This window comes from Vidua chalybeata, chromosome 7 (assembly GCF_026979565.1).
Source record: "Vidua chalybeata isolate OUT-0048 chromosome 7, bVidCha1 merged haplotype, whole genome shotgun sequence".
NCBI classification, from domain to species: domain Eukaryota; kingdom Metazoa; phylum Chordata; class Aves; order Passeriformes; family Viduidae; genus Vidua; species Vidua chalybeata.
Window position 1 is genome coordinate 27,941,797 of NC_071536.1, and position 25,563 is coordinate 27,967,359.

At 45.4% G+C, this 25,563-nt stretch overlaps 1 protein-coding gene across 1 annotated transcript in view; it reads right to left on the minus strand.

Annotated features, from left to right (window-relative positions):
* Nucleotides 1-12,123: 12,123 nt before the first annotated feature.
* The window catches only part of HSPBAP1 (HSPB1 associated protein 1), a 38,318-nt gene continuing 24,878 nt past the window's right edge, over nucleotides 12,124-25,563 (minus strand). The window contains exons 5-8 of the mRNA XM_053947249.1: nucleotides 25,291-25,462; nucleotides 17,783-17,866; nucleotides 14,690-14,800; nucleotides 12,124-14,478 (exon numbers count right to left, since the gene is read on the minus strand). Of these exons, the coding sequence (XP_053803224.1) occupies nucleotides 13,921-14,478; nucleotides 14,690-14,800; nucleotides 17,783-17,866; nucleotides 25,291-25,462 (925 nt within the window). The 3' untranslated portion in view covers nucleotides 12,124-13,920. The remainder of the gene's footprint in view (nucleotides 14,479-14,689; nucleotides 14,801-17,782; nucleotides 17,867-25,290; nucleotides 25,463-25,563) is intronic.

Below are 25,563 nucleotides of genomic sequence, written 5' to 3' on the forward strand. Positions count from 1 at the left end.
CCCCCATTTGAGTCTGGACTGTTTACACAGCTGCAGCATAAATATTTAGATTTGGAAGAGAAACGCTTGCTCAGCCAAAATCGCTGCGAGATCGCTGGAGTCAGCGGTGGCGGGGGGGGGGGGGTGGGGGTGGAGAGGCCCAGCATTTCCTTGGAAAAAAGAGAATCGATAATAATTAGAGCAGGGAGCTCTGTTTCCACAGAGAACCCAGCACTTCTGTAAAACTAACTCAGCTCAGGTTTTTTGGGGGGTCTGGGAAACTCCCTGCAGGGTGGGCGAACGCTGTGGCAAAGCTGCACAAGGGCCACACGTGGGGACCTCATGGACACAGGGTTGGTGTGTGGTGGCGTGGTGGGGAGGGTGCTGATGTTGCTCTGAGGGCTGGAGGTCCTGGGGGAGCCACAGGCACCTCCATGGGACAAGTTCAGCCTGTGGTACAGCAAGGAGTTTGTCCAGTGCATTTTGTGTCTGTCAGGTGCTCTGTGAGTGATGTGTCTGCCATTGCCCTCGCCAGGAACCATTGTATTGCCATGAATTTCTTTTTTCCCTTTGCCTTTTGCTATCATAAATTTAGCTGTGGACCCAAGTTCATCTTTTCCTACCTCTTGCCAGGAGAAAGGAAGGCTTTCACTGCTCCTCTGTATTGCACAGACAGGTAAAGCATCCTCCACCCCAGGGAGAACCAAGTTGGCTCCTTCCCACTGAGTGATGACAGCCTCCTTTCTAGAAAAAATGTTTAAGTGGATTTTTCATCAGGTAAACCCTCACTTTAGGAAAACCATAAGGTATAGCAGTTATTAAAAAGATGATTTCTACTAATGCATCTGCTGCATCTTCATTATGTCAGGGCATCTCCATGAAGGGATTTGCAGAGGAATCCAGCCATTCATTTCCACACATAATTCCTCAATAGCCCATTTGCTTCAAAGACTTTTATAGACTTTTACTACTCCATGAATCCCCAGATACTTATTTTTTAGGCTCCAGGGGATCCATTGAAAAGAAATTTGTTTTCTGAAGTTTTATGACAAAGGTTTTGCTCCGGATAAAAGCTTCCCATTACTTCCAACTTCTGTTCTCCACAAAGATGACTTTGGCAGGTCTCTTCCTATGGCTGCCACAGGGTGTGAGGCATGGGTAGAATTTTAGGTCCCAGAAATAAATAATTTATTTCTACTGGAAAAGAGTCCTTCCTTACCCTCACTGCTTTCAGTAGTGTTGACATTTTTCTACAGATACACAAATGCACATGAACACCTGGGAGTGGGAACCCTGCTTGTTTCCATGTTCTTCCCTAGCACCATTATCTACCTCATCACCTGATCCATCTGGCACAGGCCAGCCCCCCCAGGGATGGCCAAAAATGCTCTCATAGATCCCCCTTGTGCCCTGAGTCCTGCCTGAGCAGTGGTGCTGGGGAAACAGCAGCGAGCAGCGGCTGGTGGAAAAACCCAAGGGTAGGTGGGATGTTGGCCCCTAACCAGCAGGATCCCACCTGGACAGAGAGGCGATGGAGATGGTGAAACTTAATAAGAAACAGGCAAAACTGGTAATTGTAAAAACCTCTCTCTCCATTTCCATGATCCTAGTGCAACATTTAAGCCACACAAGGGCAAGGCAAACTCACAACACTCAAGGAACATTTCATACATCCAGTGCTTTTTTTGGGAAGGAGCCAAGGCTCTTCTCATTTTGTTTTCCTAAGGATTGGGAATTTCCAAAGGCAAATCATATGCCTTGAAAAATAGGCTAATGTGAGTGTGGGGATGTCACACACATCCACTAGCGAAACAGGCAGTCAAGGGAGTCCACAATCCAGGTGTTCCAGGCTTGTGTAGCTCCAGGATAATGGTGATCTGTGTAAGCTGGAGCAGTCAATGTGCCTTGTTTAACAAAAATATAAACTGTTTGGTGCAATCTTGCTCCTCCTGAAGTCCATCAAGATGGCATTTCACTGCCCCAGTCTTCAATGAGACACTGAGTGAAACAGGGTGATGGAGATGGGGCCAACAGAGGGTGAGAGGGGAGGATTAGAGGAGAGCAAACATGGCCACACCAGCCAGGCTCCAGAGGCAAAGCCAGATGGTTACACTGCAGCAGCATTGACACAGCTAAAGGAAACATTTAGCTGAACTCATTTGCCATTAGGTGTCACTGGAATTTAGAACCAACATGTCCATCAAAGGAAGGGGTGCAGCCAGCATTGGGGTTTATGAGGGATACAAGCCACCACACTTCAGGGAGTGAGCCAGGCATGTTGGAAGGAGGGGAGCAGGAAAGATGCTGTGGGCAGGCAGGCAGTTTCTGGCTTTCTCCATGGAAAAATGTGCTGGCAGAAGCCATGGCTGGGTTTGGTGTTAGTCTGTCCGTGCGCTGCCATGGCAATGCACCAAGGATCACCACTGGCAATTGGCTCCTTATGGAGCTTCTACATCAAACCAAGCTTCTTCCTCCATCCTGCTGGCTTGGTCTGTCAGGGCCATGTCCCTGTCCCTTTGCCTGCCCTGCCCCAAGCATCCTGGCAGGACTCCATGAGCAGCAGTGGGACTGCAGTGAGTCCCATGGAAAACTGGGCAGCCATTTCACCCTCCCTGTGCCTGTCCAAAGGACATCTCCAGACCTTCACAGCCCAATAGTTCTGCCTCAGAAACTGCAACTGGCAGCAAAACAGGGCAATTAGCCATAATCACCCTGAATTATCACAAGTCCTCCTCCGTCCTGGCTTTTCTGTCTCTCCTCCCCCCAGAACTTTGCTCTCTCATTAATCGAAACAGAACCTTTCTGTCACCACTGATTGCATCGTCCAACATCAGCTGCCTGGAAGGATAAAAATAAAAGATGGAAAGTGTGTGCTCTTGGTACAAATAAATAGGTGCCAGAGAAGGTAATTTAATTATGCAGTGATTGAATCAGGTGGAAGAAACTGAATTGTGCCCACAAAATATCTGCCCTGATGATGGATTGGAGGCATGGTTGGCCAAATGATGGGGTTTGGTTGGGAGAGCTTGGAGCAGCACCCATCTGAGCTGTCTGGAGCAGCATGCCATTGGGACCGTTGTGGATGCCTCATCCCCCTTTTTGGCAAATCTGGCTGCTGGCAGAGTGAGGCTGGCATTAAAATGCTCTTGTTGTTCACTACAGATTTTCTGTGCAAGGAAAAATTACTTTAGAGCAGATGAGCCTGATGGCTGGGCTCATCCATCGATGTCCCTCCATTACTGCACCTTCCGTGGAATTAAATGGAACAAAATGGAGCAATTGATGGACAAAAAGGAAAAGCTCATCATGGATGTGTGCTACTGAAAAGTAAAAGCTATGAGGAGTTTATATGGGAGGGAAAATATGGATTTATAGCCAATAAAGGGTTTCAGGGAGGTCCCAGAGCCAATTGCCCTCATGATGTGCCACAGCCCCAGCACACCTCTAATTAGGATGAATTTCCCTTCTGCTGAAGTTAATGCATTATGTATTAAAATAATTTGTGTTCATTTGTAGCAAATAATTACTTTAAAATGTTATCATTCATTTGGATTATTTGACTTCTCTATTAATTCTATAAATAATTGTTTAAATGATTGTGTTGAGGTTGGTGGAAGGCATTCCTGTTGTGTTGCTGATGTGGTGGAGCAGCTCCCTGTGGTAAGATCAGCTGGTGAATGATGTGTTTGCACCTGCAGAGACCCAGCCTGAGCCCTCCATCCCCAGCAGTTTCCCAGTGCCCCTTGGTGACAAGGAACACACACCAGATCAATGCTGGAAATCACTAGGTGCCTCAAACTTGGTGCCTCTCTCTTAATTGTTAGGAAATGCTCTGATTTCCATGTAAAGCTGCACCCCTGTCCTTGCTTCCCCTTGCTGTAAATTTTCTGTCCCATGACACCTAAAAGCAAAAGCAATCTTCTTAATCACAGCAATTCTGAGCACAAACAGAGGTACAAGGTAAGAGGGGCAGGGCAATGAGCTCCTCTGTTGTGTGCCCTTCAATCTGGCTTGATAAATGGAGATTTTGCCAGGAGATTTTTCCATGCATGAGCATTAAAAGGGAGCAAGGCTATTTTCTTTCCTTGCAAGGAGAAACAAAAGAGCTATGCTTTCCAACTCGGCAACATTAGTCTTTATTTCAGTGGGGGAAATTAAATAAATGAATCTGAAAGCGGGAAGGAGGGAAAAGCCTTCAGAGCAGGATTTAAAAGAATTCTTCCTGGGGTTCTTCATGTCCTCCTGCTGTGTCAGCCAAGTCCATGAAGCGTTAGGGAAACACATGGACCCTGAAGGCATCCCACCAGCAGCTGCTGGCTGGGCATGTGACGTTCTAACCCAGCAAGCTGCCAAAATTTTTAAAAAGTAACCTGTCAATTAGCAGATTCTCTCTGAAGAATTTAGTCTGGGTAACTTAAAACTTAAAAGCTCACTATGTTTAATTTGATCAAGGCTTTAATAACATCTGGCTGGATTAGTATGTGGGTACTCCTGCTCCCAGCAGTGGGGCTGGACCTGGCCTCCCAGCACCCATTTGCTGTGCTTGTTTTCCCCCCAAGCTCATGTGTTTGCAAGTTAAGAGGGTGTTGTGTGGTTTCAGTTGCTGGGAGCTGGGGGTCCTGCCAGCACTGATCCCCCCCACTGGTGCTAAGAGGTGCGAGGAAGGTGGAGAAGCCAATCCTGACAGAGCCACTGTCCTGGACTGGGGCAGGATGGGCTCTGTGGGGTGGCTGAGGGGCCAGTGGGGTCAGGGGGGTGAAAGGGCAGGGGATGAGGTCTCAGCCCCTCTTGCATCTTGTGTCATCACGTTGTCTTTCTGTGGTGGGGCTTCTCTGGGGAAGGCATCACACACCTTGCACCAGAGAGGGATTTTGCCTGCCCTTAAATCACGCAAAGATGATTTAAGGAACTGAAAGGTTCAAGCCAGGGCTTCTAACTGAAAAGACACATTGATTTTCTGTAGCTGATGGAATAAAAGAATTACTGTGGCAAAAAAAAAAAAAAAAAAAGAAAAAAAAAAAGAAAACTTTCAAAAAGCCACCTTGGCACGTGCTGTGCATCAGTGGGGCTGGTGTTCCTGGGACAGGATCCTTCTGCAGCACCATCCTGCACTGACATGCTGGCATGGTTTTGGGTGCCCTGTGGTGGGAGCAGGCAGGGCCCAATGCCCAGAGGAAGGCAGGGCAACGATGGGGAACCAGGTTCCTCCTTTGGGGAGCGCAGAGTCTCTACCCCACTCTGGCGTTTGGGGACCAAACTGCATCCCTTAACAAAGCGATACAAAGGGCAGTGGAATTAGGATGGGGAAGCAGTGAGCAGGGGCTCTCTTGCTCCCGGGTCTCTCCAGCTGCTGGCAGCAGGGTGCTGGAAGGCTCTCCCTGCTCTGGTAACCTCTCCCTGGGTGTGAAGAACTGGTTCCCCCCCGGCCGTGCCCCAGTGGCCCCGCACGGAGTCATCGCTGCCTTCCTCTCTCCCTTTCCCGATGAACGCTTCACTCCCCGGCGCGGCTGCGGCTCCCCGGGCTCTGGGCAGGGTCCAGTCCGCCCGCTCGGGGGAGAAGGTGGGAGAGGGCAGCACATCGCACAAAAATGCCCTAAAATGTGTCCCCAGGGCGCCCCTGGCGCTGGCAGCGATCCCGCTTTGGCGGCTGCGTCTTTCAGAGAAGGTGGAAGGCAGGAGGCTGCGGGAACAGCAGTGGGACCCGCAGGCAGCGGCCCCTTCTCATGGCCGGGCTGGGGAGCAGCCGCCCAGGCCGGGGCAGCCCCTCTCCCACATCCCCTGCTGCCCCTTGGCTGTCCCAGCCGCGCCCAGGAAAGCCCGAAACAGCATCCTCCAGAGCCCGAGGAGCTGGCAGCGTTCCCTCGGCCCTCCACAGAAGCACTTGTTAATTCTCTATTCTCCCTTAATTACACGAAAGCAATGACCGTTCCATCATCGCTTTACAACGCTTCAGCTTAAATCCACTATAAGGCACGAGTGTTGTGGCTCAGACACTTTAATTAACAAGAATGATCTCACCTTTGTCCACAGCATCTTTTTACGTGTTATTATCTCAGGTAATTGTTAAACTATTCACTGGTTTGGAGAGGTCTATGCTTTCATTAAAATGTCTTGCTTTTTCTGACCCGGCAGATTACCCACATTTTTACACTTAGAATTTTCAGGTGATTTGAGTTAAATCAATCTGCAGGAAACCAGATGAATTATTTAAAGCACTAGTGGCCTCACACTAGGAAATGGGATTTGGTCAATGCTTCTCCAAATTTTAGAAGTTTCAAGGTGTTCCCAGAGCTGGCTGGGAAATCAACTCCCTATTGACCAAAGCTATCAAAAGAATGAACTGAATAGTTTAAATTCATTTGAAAACTCCCCACACTTGTGGGAAAAAAAAAAAGGCATTCATTAATTTTTAACATACCCTTTCTTGTTTCTTCTCTCACCAGGAAAAAAGGCTGGGAGAGAAACCAGGGGCTCTTCCCTCAGGAAACAAAAGCCCTTCCAACTGTTTTGAGCTTTTCAAAAATGCTGCTCATGTTTTTTTTTTTTTTTTTTTTTTTTTTTAAGTGAAGTGAAATTACACTGAAAATGTGGAATGATGAAATAAAACCCAGCCCAAATCCCCAGATGATAAGTCCTTTCAGGGCACACTCTGACGTGGATGAAACTTGCTACTGACCAATTTTGACCACTTGAAAATGTCTGTTCTCTAAAATCAGGGAAAACTGAAATAATTTTTGTGTAAACAATCAGGACTGGCAAAAGCATCTTGCAGCACCCTGTGTCAGCCCTGAAGGTGGGCAGTGATTATGCTTCTCTGCTAAAACACGGCCCAGGGGGCTGCAGGAGGCCTGGTCCTTCCCAAGAGCATCTCCAGTTGCCATTTCCATCATTTGAAGGATCAGGTGAGAGCAAGACTGGGATGCAGGCACAGGATGAGACTTCTGCCTCAACTTTTCAAGGACCAAAGCACTGGATAAACCCTGACATTTGGTCTGAACACCTGAACCTTCATTTCCTCCTCTTCCTCACCCTGAGTTCCTCCTTAGAAGCAGCAGCAAAGCTGAGTTAGGACAAACAGGGGAGAAAATCCCACTGACACTGGCCTTCCCCATCAGCAGCAGGAGCATCACTGTCCCCAGCACAGATATCACAGGAGCACCTGGGGGCCCTCATGGCCTTGCCCAGACTCAGCTGGGACACACACACCTTCCCATGGGCACTGGAGCCTCTTGCAACTCAACCTGGCCTCCTGTCCTGGCTTCAGCCTTTCTTCAGAAGGGCTTTGCCTTATATCATCCCATTTCTCCAACCTGGAATCTGCTTGCTCCCATCTCCTGGACTGTGGTGAGCTCTGGATCTTGTTCATGTCTCTCTGTGTGTGGAGGTGTCCATGGAGACTGGTCCCAGCCCTGCAGGGCTGCCCCGGTGGGTGAGGATTCCCAGCTGGACCTGCTGCTCCCCAACAGTGAGTTGTGCTCTGGGTGGTGGTGAGGACAGAGCTGTGTGTGAGCACATCATTATGCTGGCATCAGCCTGGGAGAAAGGGCGGGGGGGCACCCTGCATTAAGGGACTGGCTGAATTCTGCCCCGTGTTTGACCCCCACGGGTGTGCGCCGTTCCCAGGGCTGGGGCAGGTCTGCTGCAGCATCACCCATCACTCTGGAGAGGTGCAGCTGAGGCTTGGAAACCATGCTGGGTGTCAGGGTTCTTGTGCTGTCCTGCCTCTCAGAAGAGCCTCTGGCACTGCTGGGCTGGGGGGCACATCTGTGGCTCCCAAACCCACCCCCCTGAGGAGAGAGGATGGGGAGGGCCTCTGCCCCTCAGCCCAGTGGATGTGGCTGAGGACAGGGCAAGGGCAGCCTGGTGTGGCAGTGATGAGAGTTGTGGTTAAGTGGGTTAATTATATTCATGTTGCTAGGAACACGGTGAATTATGTTAATAGCAGCATCTGGGGAAATTACATCTTCATTAATTGGTCCTGATTGCTGTTTGGCAGATGCGAGATGTTTCTGACTTTAACATGCAGGACAAAATTTATTGTAATCAGCGCAAGCAGTGACTGCACAAATACTGTTACCATGCCTTGCTAATTGACTCTCTGAAGAGGAAGGGGTGGAAAAGACCTGCATGGCCATCTCATCCTTGCTCTTGTGCCCCAGCCAGGACAGGCTTGTCTTCCACCGATTCCTATTCTAGTGCTTCTTCTGATAGACCTCTGAACATCTTTTTGAGTTAATAATGGTAATAATATGGTTGACAGACACAGGACAGCAGTCATGGGGCTGCGGATGCTTCTGTTGATGTGTTGTATCCTCGAGCTGGCCTTGCTCTGGCCTTGATCTGCCCACAAGGCTCCTCATGGATGTAACTTGGGGGCAATCGAGTCTATTCACATGCTTGGAGTTAAATGCGTTGGTGATTGGGAGACCTTTGATCCCATCAAGTCCCCAGCAGGACGGAGAGGAGGCTCACCCAGGCAAGGCTGTCCTCAGGGCACCCCTGGGTGGGAGATGGGGCTGCTGGATGTGGAGAGATGCCAGTCATGGCCAAAGCAGGGGTGCAGTCTGTGGCATCGATCTTTGCAATGCTGCAGCTTTCAGTCAAGGGAGCAGCAGCAAACAAGGAATAAACCACGTTGCAGTGAGCTATCACACCGTGGCAGAAAGCTCCGTTCTTAACCAGGGCAGAGATCCTACTCCCTTTGGATAAACCCCCAAAGCTCCAAGCAAATGCAGAGGTAATACATTATGTCCCTGGGGAAGCACAGGCTGAAACGCAGGCGAGGCACCGAGTCCCTCATAAGTCATGAGGCTCGTCTGGGGACAGCAGTAAGTTGTGTTACAGCCTCACTTGCTCTGCCTTCTTTTTACACAGCACCATCTTTCATTTTAATATTGGGTTTTCAGCCAGCTTTGTTAGGGCTGCTGCTAATTGGGCTGGATTCATGTGTCCCACCAGGGCACAGGACAAGCCTGGCACTGCTCAGAAGGGAAGGGTTTTACTGCCTGGTGCTTTCAATGGGCATGGCCCAGCCTCTGGGGAGCAGGAGGAGGGGACATGGCTGGGCTGAGAGAGGAATTCAGGAACAATTTTAACTCTTTACCTGCCCTTGAAGTTCATATACCCTCCCTGAGGCAGTGATGCAACATAGAGTGACTCTGCATGATTCAAATATCTGCCAGGGAGATGAAAGCCTGTTTTACAATCAACCTTTCTGATCTGGAAAGATGTGGGGCCACCTCTTTTGCTGTGAAATTGGGTTTAAAAGTTCTTCAGTGCTGAAAGTATAAGATCCAGACCTTCACAAAGTGGTTTTCATAGGTCATCACAAGGAATGAGAACTCATTGCTGGGACAATACCACCAGAGCTTTGGAAGCAGCGAAGTCTGTGCCCTCAAAACCTAGAGCTAGGTTTCACTAAGAATCTGTAACAGGTGCTGAGCAGGGAGTTGGCCGAGTCTTTTTCATGACACTGACCCTGTAATTAAATGCAAGGACCAGGAGAGCTGTGATGCCTGTGAGATTTGGCTGCAAAGCAACACTTCTGGCTTGTGAGACACTTTCACCAGCTCCAGGGCTCCCCAGGTCCCTCAGTACAGGGGCACTGGGAGGTCAGAGAGCTCCAGGGTTTCTGCTTGTGTTCTCTGAGCCTCTGGGAGGCTCACAAAAATCTTCTCCCCACCACTGTTGCACAGCACTTGCCACCTCTGTCCCCACTGCCCTACAGTCCCCCTTGGGGGCTATGGTCCTCCCAAACTAGCTGTTCCAAGGTGACCAGAACTTCCAGCTCCCAGTCACCCCACTGAGGTGGGCAAACCCCACTAATTAGATGGAGAAATTAATGTTTAGTGGGAGCTTCCTGTTGGGATGTCTCCAAAAACACAGCTCTGAAACATGTGGCTCTTTAACCGGAGACACCATCATCCCACTGCCCCTTCAGCCAGCGTGGCAAAATGTGTCTCCATCTTGCTGTGGGCCAGATCTCTGTGTCTGGAGGACAGAAGAATATGGTACAGGAGATCTAGGATCCTTTTCCTCCCCCATCTGGATGAACCAGATGGTAAAATTAGGCCACTTGTTTGCAGAGGTCTTTCCCCATCAGCCACACAGAAAATGTCCCATGGAGGAAACTCCCATGAGTGGAAGTCTGCTCATGCCAAACACCAAACAGTTCACATTTGCAGCTGAGAAACACAGCAAGGAGCTTACTAGTTGGCAAACAGACTGAATTGTAGCACTACTTGTATTTTAAAGGGCAATTAGCACCATGGAAGGATTCTCTCTGCCTCTTCAATATGCCATGTTTGTTAGTTAAAAGCTCAATTTATGGTTAATGTTAAATGATAACATATGTCATGGCTCTGCAGTTGAGCTGCTCTGTGGCATTGAGAAAACTGTGCCACAGCAGTTCTGGGAGAGGCAAACGGCGGCAGTAGCACTGTGAAACCCAGTGGTACCCACAGAAATTTCGTGGGGAGGTTTTCCAGAGAAGACTGAAACTCTGAAGATGTTGCTATTTCGGGTTTTCCTTCCTGCTCACTTGAGAGCTGAGACTGTCGGACTTGGGTGTGGTTTCTGCAGATTCCTTTTAGTGAGGGTGGTGCTCAGGACCAGCAACTAGCAATGCCAGTCAGTCCAGGAGAGATAGCCCAGCTGGCCCATGAGCCACTCTGCAAAGCTGGTATTGGGGCAGGGAACACGCAGGGTCTCCACCAGCCAAGTAGAACAGCCTGGATATGTGTGGGGAGATGAATGTGCTGGTCCATCCCACTGCTTGGACTGGCCCTGGGCTGGAGCAAGGCTTTCACTTCAATACCAGGCACTGCAGCGTCCATCTCTTACTGTCACTCAGCTAAAGCAGAGATGACAAGCATGTCACCACTGTGACCACCCTAGTGATGGCTCCAGCCTATGATCTCAACTGACAGTGAGTGGGAAATAACTCTTTCTTGGGGGAGAAAGTTTCTATTAGCAGTTGCAGAGGGCTAGCACTGGGTTCCTGCTCTTCTTGGAGACAGGCTGTCACCAGCGAGATCAGGAATAATTTATTTTTAACGCTATGAATATGTAGAAACTTGTCTGAGCTTCTGCACGCAGTGGCCATGAATTTAGAAACGGCGTCAGGAATCGTGGCGTTCGGCATGCTGTGATCGGGTCAGAGCTATAAATTTCTCTTACTGGTGCACAAGCCATTTGCCATACGTGACTTGCTGAATTTGTGGTCATTTCTCTCTCTGCCCCTGTGTGCAAAGTGTACGACTGAGATTTTATATTGCACCTCTGAGACACAAAGTCCTTCTGGTGCTTTTGCCTTGCATCCTAAACAGCCTCACTCGCTCTTCTCCCTGTCCCCTTGGCTTAATGGCTTCTGGCCACAGCCTGGCCCTTAAATCATGAGCTGCACCTGGACAGGCATAAACTGTGACTGTCCCCAGACAGGGAGGGTGTGATTGGAGTGGTGAGGGATGTGACTCTGAACACAGCTCAGCCTTGGGAGAGTGCTGCTCCTACACTGAGCCCGAGATGGGTCCTCTGGCACAGGCACCGAAGGTGGTCAGGGCAAGTCCTACAGAGACCCCTGACATGTTCAGTGAGCCTTTCCAAAGACAGTCATTTGGAATACAGAGGGATGAAATGTTCAGTGTGGATTTCGTGGGGTATGTTAAGATGATCTGTGTGTTGGGAGGAAAGCTTAAGCTAAGGAAGTTCACTGTGGGGACTGGAAGATGATGCTGCCATCCTCCTCCACTTCACTGCCTGTGCCTCTCCTCCCCCACCTCTATCTGTTCTAGACATAAAAGCTTTTTTATTGCAAGACTATTTTTGCTCAGTGAATTAAAATGAGGCATTTGCAACCCTTCCTTCCCAGTGCAACTGCTCCCAGCAGCAGTGCTCTCCAGCTGGTCCCAGCCCCTCTGGTCAGCCTGGGAAAGGCAAGCCCAGCAGTAGGACATGAGCAGGGTCTTGCTAAAGCCAGCTCTGCTGAGATGTGCCTGTGCCTCAAAATGGCTCTGCCCTGTTCCACAGACTGTTCCCTATGAGCCTGGTGAATGAGTACAGGCAGCAGGGCGACCAAGATGTTTCCTAAGTGATTCCTAACTGAATCCCTTTGTCGCAGCAGTGCCATCACACAAACAGGAACTGTATCCACAGGATTGTTTATTAAATTCTGGTCTGGTTGCAAAGGTGCAACCCCACTGAGACCCTTTGGTGTAGAAACATGAAAAAACAACAGTGGATTTTCTCACATTGCTGAGAATTGTATCTTGCCCTTGAGGATCATACAGGTGTTATCAGGGTCTGAGCCCAATTACCAGGGCAGAGCAGGACACTGGAAACTGCACATTTGTGGGTCAGAGATGGAGCTCGCGTGGCCTCTGCTGCTAACTCACAGCCACTCTTCAAAGCCAGGGTCTCCAGCAAACTACATACACAGCTCTGTTTCCATCAGGGTAAGGTTTCTGTGCTTGTTAAATGTGAAACTTTGAGCCTTTTCAACTTAATCCTCTTCCAAGTGTATTAGGTTTTTGGGGAGATTTTTGAAATGGCAAGGTTTCCTGAATTTCTGATCTACTGGTGCATATCTAAAGCCCTTAACATAATTCATCAGGGCCCTGCCAACATGCAATCTGAATAAAAGGAGAGAAAGCACCTTTGCAATCAGGATTTTTCAGCTATAAATTAGTGGAAGGTGATCTTTGTGAAAACAGCACTAGCTTCATGTATTTAGCAGGGAACACACACCAAGCAATGGAAACACCAGCTGGAGGGCTGGTGGTGCAAGATTACAGCCATGGGAACAGGCTGATGATAGAAACTGGTTCCTTGGTCTCTACCAGACACAAGAAAAGAGACATTTTAAAAGCAAAGGGTTCACAGGAACTGAAGCTGTCTCTTGAAACTGCAGTTAGGAAAAATGCCTCTGTTGCCACCACAAACAGAAATCAGAGGAGGTGAGAGCATCCTGGAAGATGCCAGCAGCTTTTTTCCCAGGTTTTGTTCAAGCCTCCATGCATAGCTTCAGAGTTAACAAAGCTCTTGCCTATATTTCATGTTCCCTAATTTTTCAATTGAAGAACAACCCAGCCTTCAAAAACAAATCCAAGGATTACTATCCTTTGAAGAAAGGATGATCTTGTACAGCAAGCATTTACAACCAAAACAAAAGAATTAATACATTTTGATTGTTATGGTAAAGAGAAGGACAGAGGTAAAAAGTCATAGTTTTGTTGCTTTGTTTCTTAGATAGGGGACTGTGCACATCTGGCTTTAAATAAGTAATAGCAGCAACTTCCCAATGGCCCTTAATCTCCCACCTTCAAGAGTTTCTGAACTAGCTAAAGACTACTTTCTTGCTAAGGGCTTTTATCTCACTCCAGCCTAGAGCTTTGTGACACAACTGAAGTTATTTAGTGGAAGGGAAAAAGTAGATGCATTAGTGAGTGCAGTGTCTCTTGGCTGAGGTTTAGGCTTACCTGAATTTATTATTTCTAATGTAATCAACTGATTGCTTATTGACCATTTTACTTTAAATGTAGTCAAGGACTGCAGTCTGCAGTCAGTCAATCCATCTACTCCCACCCTTGGTCACCCTTTGCTATGACCATGTCCCAGCACTCCCTCTGTTATCCATCATCAAGCCATACTTGTTTTTCAGCTCAGAGCTGTAGAAAACTGTGAAGATCTCACCTGCACAGTGTGACTGTGTGTGCTCCCTCTTGTTCATAACATTGAGCAACTCCCTGACTGAATACACCTTTCTCTTCCCAGCCATCACTAACCAGCTATTCTTCTTTCAGCTCAACTTCAACCTGCACTTAATCATTAACTGTGTCTATCTGTACCTAAAAATTATTTGAAATGGAACATTCAATTATTACAGATCTTAAACACACTTCTGCTGTTTGATTTCTGTTTCAGCAATGATAAAGCACTCCAGCATCACACTCTCATTTTCTCCAACAGCAGCTGAGCCACTAAACTGATGACACGAGGATTAACCAGACAGTCTAACAAGTCATTGGTAGAAAGGGCTGTTTGTGAGGTGCATGGACTGCAGTCTGAATCCATTTGATGTGCAGCTGTCTCACAGTCATTATTCATTAGCAATCTCTTCCTCTTGCACTGTAATTTTCCAAAATGTTCTCCTTCATTTTCATGGAGAAGATCTCCACTGTCACTTTCAACTGCAACTGTACCCATCACGCTGGTTTTGTGAGACTGTGGTAAAACCTGAATAAGATGAGGGCCAAAAGGTATTTTCTGCAGCTCTTCTGCTTTGGGTGTTGGAAAGTCACATTCCTGGGTAAGTAATGTGCAGCTCTCTGGTTCACAGCCAACTTCCCTTCTCTTCCTCTTGCATGAGGCGTTTGTCCTCTGCTTTGCATCAGTGCTGCTGGAACGTGCCTGCCCTGACACACTTGTCTCCTGGCACTTGAGGTATGCAGACACTGCTTTATTCAGGTACTGAAGATTGATTTCATGGGACGTTGCCTCAACCTAAGAAAACACCCAGAACACACTCAGTTAAAAGGAGACATGTTTCAATTCAGCCTTGCGTGATTATCTTCCATGAATTACTTTTGCTACATGAAGGGATGGAACTTAAAACTCTTTTTCTCAAAGCAGCATAAAGACTCAGGGGGAGCTAAGCAAAATGTCAGTAATTCTTTGTTATTGCTGCCATAATGGGAGCAGTAAGAGGGCTTACCTCTGTAGGATTTAGCCAGAGATCTCCATCACTGGGATTTTCTGCTGATTTTATGGCGCATACCAGCATTCGAGTTATTGCCTCTTCTACACGGGCTTCATGATCTGCATCCTGCCTCAAGAGAACAGAAGGTTTTAGGGGATAGATTAGCTCATGAGTCTCTGCAGAAAGCTGAAAGATCTTAGGAAAAATATAGATGGCCTTAGTTTGAAAGCCACACTCAAGTATGTGAAGTCAGTGGAAGGTTTCAGACTCTCTTCCTGTGTACAGCATGCAAACAGGTGACAGCACAGGCTTTGGTGTGACTGCTCATCTGAATAAGGATTTGCAAAAAAAATAGTATGTGTATATAATCTTTTCCCTTATTAGTGTTTTGTTAATTGAATCTGGTGCTTGAAATTATAATGCAATATTAGCATTTAATTAATGTGTGCATTTAAACAGCTCTTTAGGACTAGAAGAGCCATAGAAGTACATGGCACATTTTTATATCTACATATTAAGTCTAATTTAAGCAATTAAAACACACAGGATGTTATAGCAACGTAGCAGCTATCTAAGGGCTACACAAGCACAGAAGTGAATCTTAAGGAAATTTAGGAAACATTTTTTCATGCAACAGCAGCTGACAAACTACTGCACTTTTGAACATCACTAGAAGGAAAAGCATGTTTGCTCTGAAAACTGTCCTGCAAAACTAAAAACTAACTTACTAACTTAATAACAGGCTCTTTGTTTCAGGCCTTCACTTCCTGCATGATCCTCCTTGGACAGCTGGATACTAGCTAGGTTAGGATAGCAGAAAAAAACTTTATAGGATCTTGGCTTTCTTTCCCATTTGAGTTTCTTGTATGTGGAAGGAATGGTAGACTCTCCAGACAGGATGGTGGTTTTGTTATCTCAGTGACAAGTATCTAGAAGTGGATGCATGAATTTACTTTAATTGAGATGCTTAGGTGTATTAATTTTGGGAGGAAGATGCAAAATGGTCAACCTACAACCCTGATCAGTCTAACTGTGGCTCCAGGGAACCTGTCAAGCAAACCACACATCTGGCTAGTACGAGGGCTGAAGGCAGCAATTTGTCCTGGAACCTTAAGCAGAATTTGAGATAGAAGCAGGGGAAAGTGCTCTTGGCATTTTGTGGCTTTGGATGCTAGGCTTTTTAATAGCCTTGTATTAAAAAAAAAAAACCCAAAATACAGAGTTTGGTATCTACATGTGGAAATTATTTAAGGTGTTGCATTCTTGGTATTCATCCTGGCCTGCTGAATAACAGGGCTGTACTGATTGCATGACAGTATGTTAGAAAGCAAGGAATACTTTTGGGTAGCTCATATCCAGCTGAAAACAAATTAAATTTCTACTCTAAACTCTTGCCAATATAATTACTGGTTTCACTGGGACTGTAATTGTTGGTGTGATTCACATCTGTCAATATGAAAGCAGCTGGTAACAGCTGCAAGCAAGAACTGCTTGGTTTGGTAATGCAAATGTTCTCAGAATTGTCTTTTAGAATCCATGTCAGAATTTATTTTATAGATGGAGTGCCCAACACCGAACAAACAATGCTGCATCATCAGCTGCAGGGGTGATTTCTGTAAGGAACTTTCACCTGGGCTGCAACAGCCACGTCTGCTCATGGCAGGTACTGGTATCTGGGGAGGGTGTGTGTCGTGTATCAGCAAGATCCAGCAAACACTCCTCTGCTTATGATACCACACAGCCACTGACTCTTGCTGGCACCAAACAGGATCTTGGTGACTTCTGCTGCAAGACCTTTTTGACAGAAAAGGGTGTAGAGTTTAGCTCCATTTTTTTTTTTCCTTGCAGCACATAAGAACAGCTAAAAATGCTCAGGCTCCCAGCACCTGGGAGCTACCAGCCAAGCTGATCCCATCACAGCCTGCTCCTCCAGAGGGGGACAACTTGTGAGGCCCAGCTTAGAGCACAAGTGTGTGTGGTGACATCAGGGCATTCCTAAGCCCAGGGCACACAGCCAGTTCCTCTGAATTACCTCAAAGGCTCAAATTCAAGGCAGGCTTAAGTGGCTGCAATATAATTGGTGCTTTCTCTGGCACTGGAAAGAGCCTGAGTGCACTTTGGGCTATGTAAGAGCCTGGTCTGGGCTGTGGGCCTGCTGTCCTTGCTAAATGCACGAGTTTCATCTCGAAAATTTCTCCATGAGGGAAATACCCAAGTGAGTTCCTCTGCTCTGCTTGGTTTGATGTTGGTATGAGAAATGCATCGTGTGGTCTTGGAACAGCAGCTGAACACCTGTGTTCTTTCCTGTGCAGATTTCCAGTCTAATATAGGTTTTAGAAGTAGGAAAAAAAAAAAAAAAGCAGTGAGTATTTTAGTGCGGCAGCTTTCACAGGCCATTTCAAAAGGTCTTTTTTTTTTTTTTTTTTTAATATTAACCTAGGATTAATAATAAAGTAAAGTAAATCAGAAAACCTTCTGGAGTATTGAGATGATCTAGTGGAAGATGTCCGTGTTTCTTGTAGAGTGATTGGACTAGACAACCTTTAAAGGTCCCTTCCAACCCAAACTATTCTAAGATTCTATCATTCCCTGGAACCATCCCATGTATACTGGTTAACATGAGCAAGAGAAATCAAAGCCCAGGGAAAAGAAAATTAATTAAATACATGAGGAAATCCAACTTCAGCCAAATCAAAACTATCACAGAGGAATGAAAATTCAAAAATCCTCTTCTCCTCCCTTCCTATTCACATTAATCTGATTTAAATTCTAATTTAGCTTTGCACAAGCTTGTTGTTGAGGTGAAGTTACTGGTTTTTTTGCTCTCTATTCAGCACAAAGCTGGCTGGCCCTTAAGAAACTAGGCATGAAAATTTAGCTTGTGTTTAATTGTTTACCTGATTGAAGTAAACTTGAAAGGGGATTTCTGCTGAACTGGGGTTTCAGATCTGGAACCTTGAAAGGTTCTTCTGGAAAAAAATTTATCCATAAGGGCTCTTCCCTCCCCAGCCTCTGAACACAACACACCAAGTAAGACTGAACCTGGCAGGCAAGGGACAGAAATCCCTTGGAAATACTTACACCCCCAGGACATTAAAAGGAAAATACCAGTTCAATCCAAGAGTTTATGCTGACAGTCACAGGATCAATGGATTCCACATAGTGCCACCAGTGCCTTGGAACAAACAGGACCTGGAATTGGAGACACTGCATTAGGGTATAAGCAGAAGCCTGAAGAAAGACACACTTTTTAAATTTAGGTGATGTGGGAAGTAGAGACAGAACTGAGGCAAGGACACAGGTGAGAGGTGAAATTTATTTCTCTCATTTAAAGAGCCTTTTCTCAAGACTTAAATGCCCACTCTATCAATACTATCATGTAAAAAATGGACATTTTGTTATCTTTTATCCAAACTCCTTCCCATATAGTCCCAAGCAGGACTATAACCTTTAATTGCTGAGGGTAAGCAAAGTCCAGCACTACAGAGGGGGTACAGGTGGTGCAGCAGTACATCAGGACTTCAGAGAGAGTCTCAGCCAAGCAGGAATTCTTTTGTAGACTCTCCAACTGAGCAGACTTCCCAGTTCCTGTAGAACTGCCAGCTGGTTTTCCCAAAAAGCAGGCATCTCTATGCTTATCTAGGTGACTAAGTGACAAAACGTAGCTTTAATTCTGGTAAATAATCACCAGTATTAAATTTGTCACTTTTAGAAGACAGGCTTTTAAAAGAAAATGTCATGATTTCTGGGACAATCTAGTTTAGATCAGAGCTTTACAACAATATCAGGATGATAGCTGTGACATAAAATTGATTCCAACCCATAATTTTTATGGTACAAGACACTGATGTTGTTTTGATGATAGAGGACAAGCTTTGCAGATTACTGAACATTAGAGTAACATGGAGCTATCAAGGAAAGCATAAAAGATATTTTTTGACAAGTTATAAAAATGGTCAGAGACAGATAAAAATATATACTTGACAATGGGGAAAGTGAAGCAATGATCTGTGTCTGAATTGCAGACAGTTCTTTCTCTTGGTAGACACAAATTACTTAGAAGAATGTTCTGCTACCCAGATAGCCCTGTGCTTCATTGTATCAAAACACAGCTAATGAGAAAATGTCTGTGGGGGAAACAATGGCACCAGTCCTGCAAACACTTACAGGACACTAGGAACAGTCTCATTTTTTGGGCCAGATGACTAAATGTTCTCCACAGGCTTAAATTTAAGTCAAACAAAAAGAAGCACTGGCTCTCCAAAGGTCAAAAACATTTGGAAATTATTCTTTAATCCAGTACAGCATACAGAACAGAAGTCAGTCAGTGGAGGGTCACTATTTTAAAAATATCACTAGTTAGTCCTGACATATAAGTGTATGAAACCCTACAGACTGCAGCCAAAACATGTTTTCTATGCTGAACAAGTTTCAGACTTTTGTTTTTATCAAGGAAACATCCACTTTAAATGAACAGTGCAGTTGCATTAGCAGCAATGGATTTATCTGTAAGGAAGTGTTTTCCAGTTTCACTGACTGCAAAATCATACAGACCCCCTCTCCCCCTCCCCAAATGCTCATCTGCTCTACAGGGGATCTTACACTGAACTCTGCTAAAGGCTGGGTGTCCTCCAAGTGAGCAGGTGTAATGATGAACCCTGGCAAAGTTTGTGTTGCAGCAGAAGAAAGCAGAGCTCCTGTAAGCGGCTGTGTGCACCCAGGGGATCCTTCTTGTGAGCCTTGGGAAGAACAGCGAGCTCCACATGCTGCAGGAGGGCATGCAGACACTGGGGAGCTGGTGCAGAGGGACTAGGCAGCAAGGGAACACGAGCAGGAGACAAATTAAGGGAAGTGTATAAATTTTTCAGTAAGAGATGCTGCCTGGAAAACCAAGAAGGAAATTAGGCATGGAACGCGCTGGCTCCACATGACTCAGTGCAAAATGGAAACAGAATTACTTTGGAGAGAGCAGGTACAGCCACGAGGAAAATACAATCCCCACAACTTGTCCTGTGTTTTCAAACCAAAGAGGAGGAACTTGGTCCTTTAGAGCCTAATCAGATTTCCCTTGCCAGCAGGTTAAGTAGGTAATAACTGCAAAGTTGTGTCTTTCTGCAGCTGGCACTGTTTGCTGATGCAGTTTATACAAGAGCTACAGAGCTGTGACTCAAATAGGCAAGAGAGGGTCCATAAAGACACTTGCTCTCCCTCTTTTATTGTTGAACAAGCTTTGCTTGTTAAAATTAGGATTTATAGCAACAAGACAATTGAAATTATCAAAAACCAAAAGGACTAAAACTTTAATAAAGATGAAGAAATGGAAAAAGGTAATTAAAACAAAAAAATACATCTGGCAAGAGAGCAGAACTAACAAGACCAAAAAAAAAAAACAAACCCAAAACCAAAAAATCCCAACAACCTAGAAAAGAAAGGTAGGATTCTTCTACATTTACAAACTAGTATTCTTTTAGGTTTTCAAATTAGAAGCAAACAGACTAAACAAAATGAAAACAAACAAAAAACCACCACCGCTGCCTCCAATGATCAATTTCACAATTATAAAAAGCAGACTTCCATATGTTTATGAATATGGGACACAGATTTAGCTACATTCCTATAGGAAATGTGAAAGTAAGCCACAGTGAAACAACACACACAAATGCAGCAAACATTTTACAGGGAAAATGTAAAGTGCAATAGCAAGACAGAACTACTCCAAGCTAAGAGATAATCTTGTGCTAGCCTGCTTTCTACAGAACTTATCTAACTTTATTCGTGCTGAGAAGATACTGATCTAAACACTAACCAATCAGATAATTTTAATATTTAGGCTAGTGACAGCCAAATATAGCAAATGAAGTTAAAGTAGGACAGAAGTCCCAGAAAAGATAAAATGAGATGCTGTAATGGGAGGAAAGAAACCAAAGGAACAGTTGGGAGAGCAAGTGGAGCAATGCTGAGGATTTGTACAGCACAGAGAACAGAGCAGGTTTGAATTCTCAGTGGACATGATTAACTTGATACAGTGCAAAGGTAGGGCAAAGGTGGAATTGCTTCAAAAAGAGAGCATACCCTGAAGTGAAATATTATACCAAGAAATTTCTGCTCATTAGAAAAAGATATTTAGGTAAATGCACCCAAAATGAAACCAGTGTGATGGGAAGATAAAGACACTGAGCCACGGGGGGACCCAAGGAAATCCCAGAAGTGTTTGCAACCATGGCAATGAAAAATAAAATGAAGTAGGTGCAGGCATAGCCAAGTCTGTGGGAACACCACCTGAGGACTCTGTGTGAGCACTGCTGCCCCAACCTATGCCTCATCCCAGCTGGTGCCTGGCTGTCCTGGTGCTTGGAAGGTGCTTCTCATCCTGCCTCCTCCTCCCTCCTGGTATCTTCCCATCCACTGAAACGGAGCTTCAAGGGCGACTGGGGTCAGGAATACAGGCACAGCCATGGGGAAAGGCACAGTGAAGAGGAGGGAGTGGGGCTGCATCAGGCTTCTCTCCCATAGTGACCCGGGTGAGAGAATGAGGGAAGCTCAGGGAAGAGGTGGAGAAGCAGAGTCAGGAAATTGCAGTTTTGACCTTTCGTTATTGAGGCATTCATAGGGCTCTCCATATGGGTTGCAAGTTGAGCAGTGTTTTTATCACCAATCCTAGCATAAATTCAGCTCCTGGACTCTTCTGCTTCTTCTGTGATGGAAATCATAGTTCTGGTGTCTTGCAGTTGGGTTGGACTGTCTGCCTTCTCTGTGGGGTGACTTGGGGCCAGCTCTGCAGTCTCCCACATGAAAACTCTTTATTCCTTCCTCAGAACAGAATTATCAACCATCTACTATTGGTATGGCCAACTCTGAATTCTCTTTTAGTAAAATCACTTAAATTCTTCCCCAACAAAAGTAGGTTCTTCTACTGTAACCCCTTTTAAAAAGTCTTTTGTATACTTTGAGCTGGAACATTACACTACCTTTGAATTACTGCATTTCTTGACTTACTAAAACACTTTTCTTAGGTATCAATTATATTTTTCTTGGCTATCTGAAGTGTGTGTTCTGCTGTTCCCCACTTTAAGCCCAATCTGATGTTCTCACAGCAGAGAACATCTTTAAAGGCAGCACACAGGGAAATCCCTCCCTAACTTCATGAAGATTTCTTCTTGCTCAGGGTTAGGTTAGAAGTCAGAGGTTTGCCTGCACTGTTGGGAGCTCTGCTGCTGAGTAGGATTCCATGGTGTGTTAGATTCTACAGCAGAAGCCCACAAAGAGAAAATCCTGCAGCTAAACACAGGAACTGAGTATTTGTGGCTGCAAAAACGTGTTTCTTTAGACTTTGAGAAAGCAGGAAAGCAGAAGCAGGGGAGGGGAGCTTCTGAGCAGCAGACCATGGTGAGAACCAGCAAGCAGTAATGTTCATCTTTTTCTAAAATAGTTTTTTCCCCATGTAGTGACAATATTTTTCAAGGCGAGAGGGAAGGTATTCAAGAGGCACCCAATGTGCCTCTGAGGCTACCTCAGTTAGGTCCTGCCTTGCACTCCTGCACTGCAGCTCCTCTGGCTCCAGGCTGCACTGGGGCACAGGGCCAGGCCCAGGACAGGCAAGCACTGCCTCTGACAGCACCTGCCTGGGGTGGCAAGAGGGGGAATGGGATTGCTCACGGGAGCCCAGAGTGGCAGCTGCTTGCTCTCCATACCTTCAGATAAACTCAGATCACTTTGTAGTCTCTCTCCCATTGTCTAGTTATGTGGACATGGATTAACAGGGAGATGGATTAAGAGCAATTACATTAGAGAGCAGGAAGGAAGCCAGAAGTCAGTGAGAAGTGGGGCAGAGGAAAGAATGATCAATGATTTATCCTTGTACAGCATCTCAGTTTTTGTAGCTTTTTCAGGTGGTATTCATCTCTCCTATTTTTAATCATCAAAAAAGTTAAGCATCTATGTATGTAGGCTCCTTCTATAGACTGTGCTGAAGGACAAGGTGGGATGAATGTTCCTGCAGGACTGTAATTGTATTAGACAAGAAGGATGAACCACCTTGTTGAGGTGCCAGGTGCCACTGATGGCAGATAGGAAACCTGTTCTGAATAGGATTTAAGCTGAGGGTGACAGATCCCCAACTCCCTTAACACTTGTCCCAGAGCATGGGTAGAAGATACAAGAAAATATGTGTTTTGTCCCATTTCTGGTCTTTTAGGGAGTATTTGTATATTTGAGAAAAGAATCTTGGTTTACTAGAAATGCTGCTCCATACTTAATCCTCAGCTTTGCAACCATCACATAGGTGACCAGGTCCAAACATTTATAAGGAACCCCTACATTTGTGTGACACAACTTGAGCTTGTAACTTCATGGATATAGAGGATATAGTCATGTACTGCTGCAAGGCCTTCCACTACTCAGCTGCCTATTTGAGTAACCTTGACATCTAAATGTTTTCATAATTTGTTTCAGAACAGATCACTAATGTATAACCAGAAGTCATGTCTGTTGAAATGCAGCTGACAGCCAGTGGTCAGGTACAGGATGAAACTTTATAAAACCTTAAGTCTCAATCAGCCACCAAAATTCATAATAGAGGTTCACCTCTGAACAATACAGTGGAAGGGCACAAAGGATCTAACTGAAGTACACTCTGTGAACTGGCACAATGTTACATGAAGGAATTCTGCTTTCAGGCAGAAAGGGTATAGAAAAATGGCTGGTAGCAAACATCGACCAGAAGGTGGCATTAGACACATTAAGTTTTTGACTTTCAAAGCTGTGCTCACTCTCTATGCAGCTGCTCTCCTGAATACCTAAGAACACCTTTGTCTTCATTTTTTCAGCCTTTTATTGTTACAATAATCCAAAATGTTCTGCATACCCTCTGGGAATGAGTGGAGATGCTACATTTTATCACAAAATAAAGATGCCTACAAATTCTGCAGTAATTGGGCTAATTCTATGTGAAAACTACTGTTAAGCACATATCAAGACATTATTTAGGAATTCTCTCCCTTGTTAATAAAGGAGTTCTTCTAGGTCATTCCTTTCCTCTCCATCAAATGGCAGCAGCTCCCAGCCACCTGCCCTGAAAGTTTCTGGATGAGATGCTGGCAAGCACCACCCAGAACACACTGATAAAAGGGATGAAGGCAATACCTCACTGCTCCATCACTGCTTCTACATTACTTTCCCCCCAAGAAATCCAAACAGTATCTCGTTCATGGCAATGCAGACAAATTGTATTACTGAGCTGGCTCAAGATTTTTATTCCTAGCAAGATTAATTTGTAATTGCTTTAAGCCTAATTAAAATTAAGATCATATTAAAGGTTCACTAGTACACTTGATCATTGCAAAGGAGATTATAAATTCAAATAGTATTGGGGATCAGGGATAACGCAGTGCTGAATGGATGTGGCATTTTTATCAATAGTAAAAATTTGTTCTTTGTGCTTTAAATTACTGACTGCTGCAACCTTACAAAGTGCTGACTGTGAAACTAATGATTTGCTTTAGGAGTATGAGTATGAGCTAATGTAGTGCAAACAGTAAAGGCTGATCATAGATTCGCCATTTGCATCTGTACCAACTGCAGAGCATACACTTCCAGTTGAAGGGTATCATCCTTTTGTTGCAAGCTACTATCCTGCCCCACTCTGCCTCCTCAAAATTAACTTAATTAGCAAAAATCCACTCTTTAAATTGTTGAAGGCAGCTGGGTTTGCCAGTTAGGGACAGGGGAATGCTCATACAAGTTGTTGAGCTGGCAGGTCAAAAGAGGTGACAGTATCTGGTAGGAGAAGGGCAAAAGGGCTCTAGAAGCAGCAACTCCACTCTCTGAGCAATGACCATTGCAAAATTCCTTTGGAAAGGCCTGACAGTTTGAGATGCACAGCAGTGCCTTACCAGGACATGCATGGCTGAACAAATGAAAAAGGGTAATTGAGACTCCAAATACAGACCTTGTTGATTAAATAAAGAAGGACACTATTTACAGCAGGAGACTGGGAATCAAGAGTCCTGAGCCCTGCTCTCACACTGCTGCTGCCTGCCTGTGTGACTGTAAGCCAGGCACTTACAGTTGAACCATCTCAGTAAAGCAGGATCAAAAACATCCTCACAGCCCTGTAAAGCACCATGAAACCTGTGAATGGTGTGCACTCTAAATGCCAGTATCATCATTAAAGTACTTATTAAAGCAACAGGTGAAGGCTGTTCACTACCAAAATATGAGTTCCTTTGCTAGCTCTATATACTTATTAACCAAATGCATTTTATGGAACATACTGCTGTCGGAGTAGACAGGTCAGAGTTCAAGAAAGTTATGAAGCAGACAAATTTGAGGTACTTGCAAGACAGGTGGTTGTATGGAATCAGGCAGCTGATTGAACTCTGATCTATGAATCAGGCAGCTGAGTGATAGCTCTCCAAATGTCTGCAGTTTTTGTCCAAAAAGTCTAGGCAAATAACTGTCAGCGAAGAAAGTTTCTGTGCTGAGAGAAAATCTGTAAGGTATGAATGTGGAGTGAAAGAAGAGGAAAGTTCCACAGTCAATTTGTTAAGATTTCCTAGCCCTTAATTAGCCAGTTAAATAGAATATTAAGTAATGTAAAGCTGGTATGTAAGTGGTACCTGTCCTGGACTGAGTGTAACAACATGGGCTGTTGAGTTCCTAAACTCGGGAAAGTGTTTCAGATCAGGGTTGGCAATGTTGACTTTGCTGAATATGCTGGATTCCTCATAAGGGATTCTGGTAGGATAAAGGAAACTGGTGTCACCAGGTGGGAAGAGGTGCCATCTCTTCCTGAAAATAGAGAGAAGATAAGAATATATTCAGTGCATGTCACTTGCAGTAAAGAACTAAAGGCAGTAGCAAGGTTTTCAATAAAACATAAATCTGCCTCG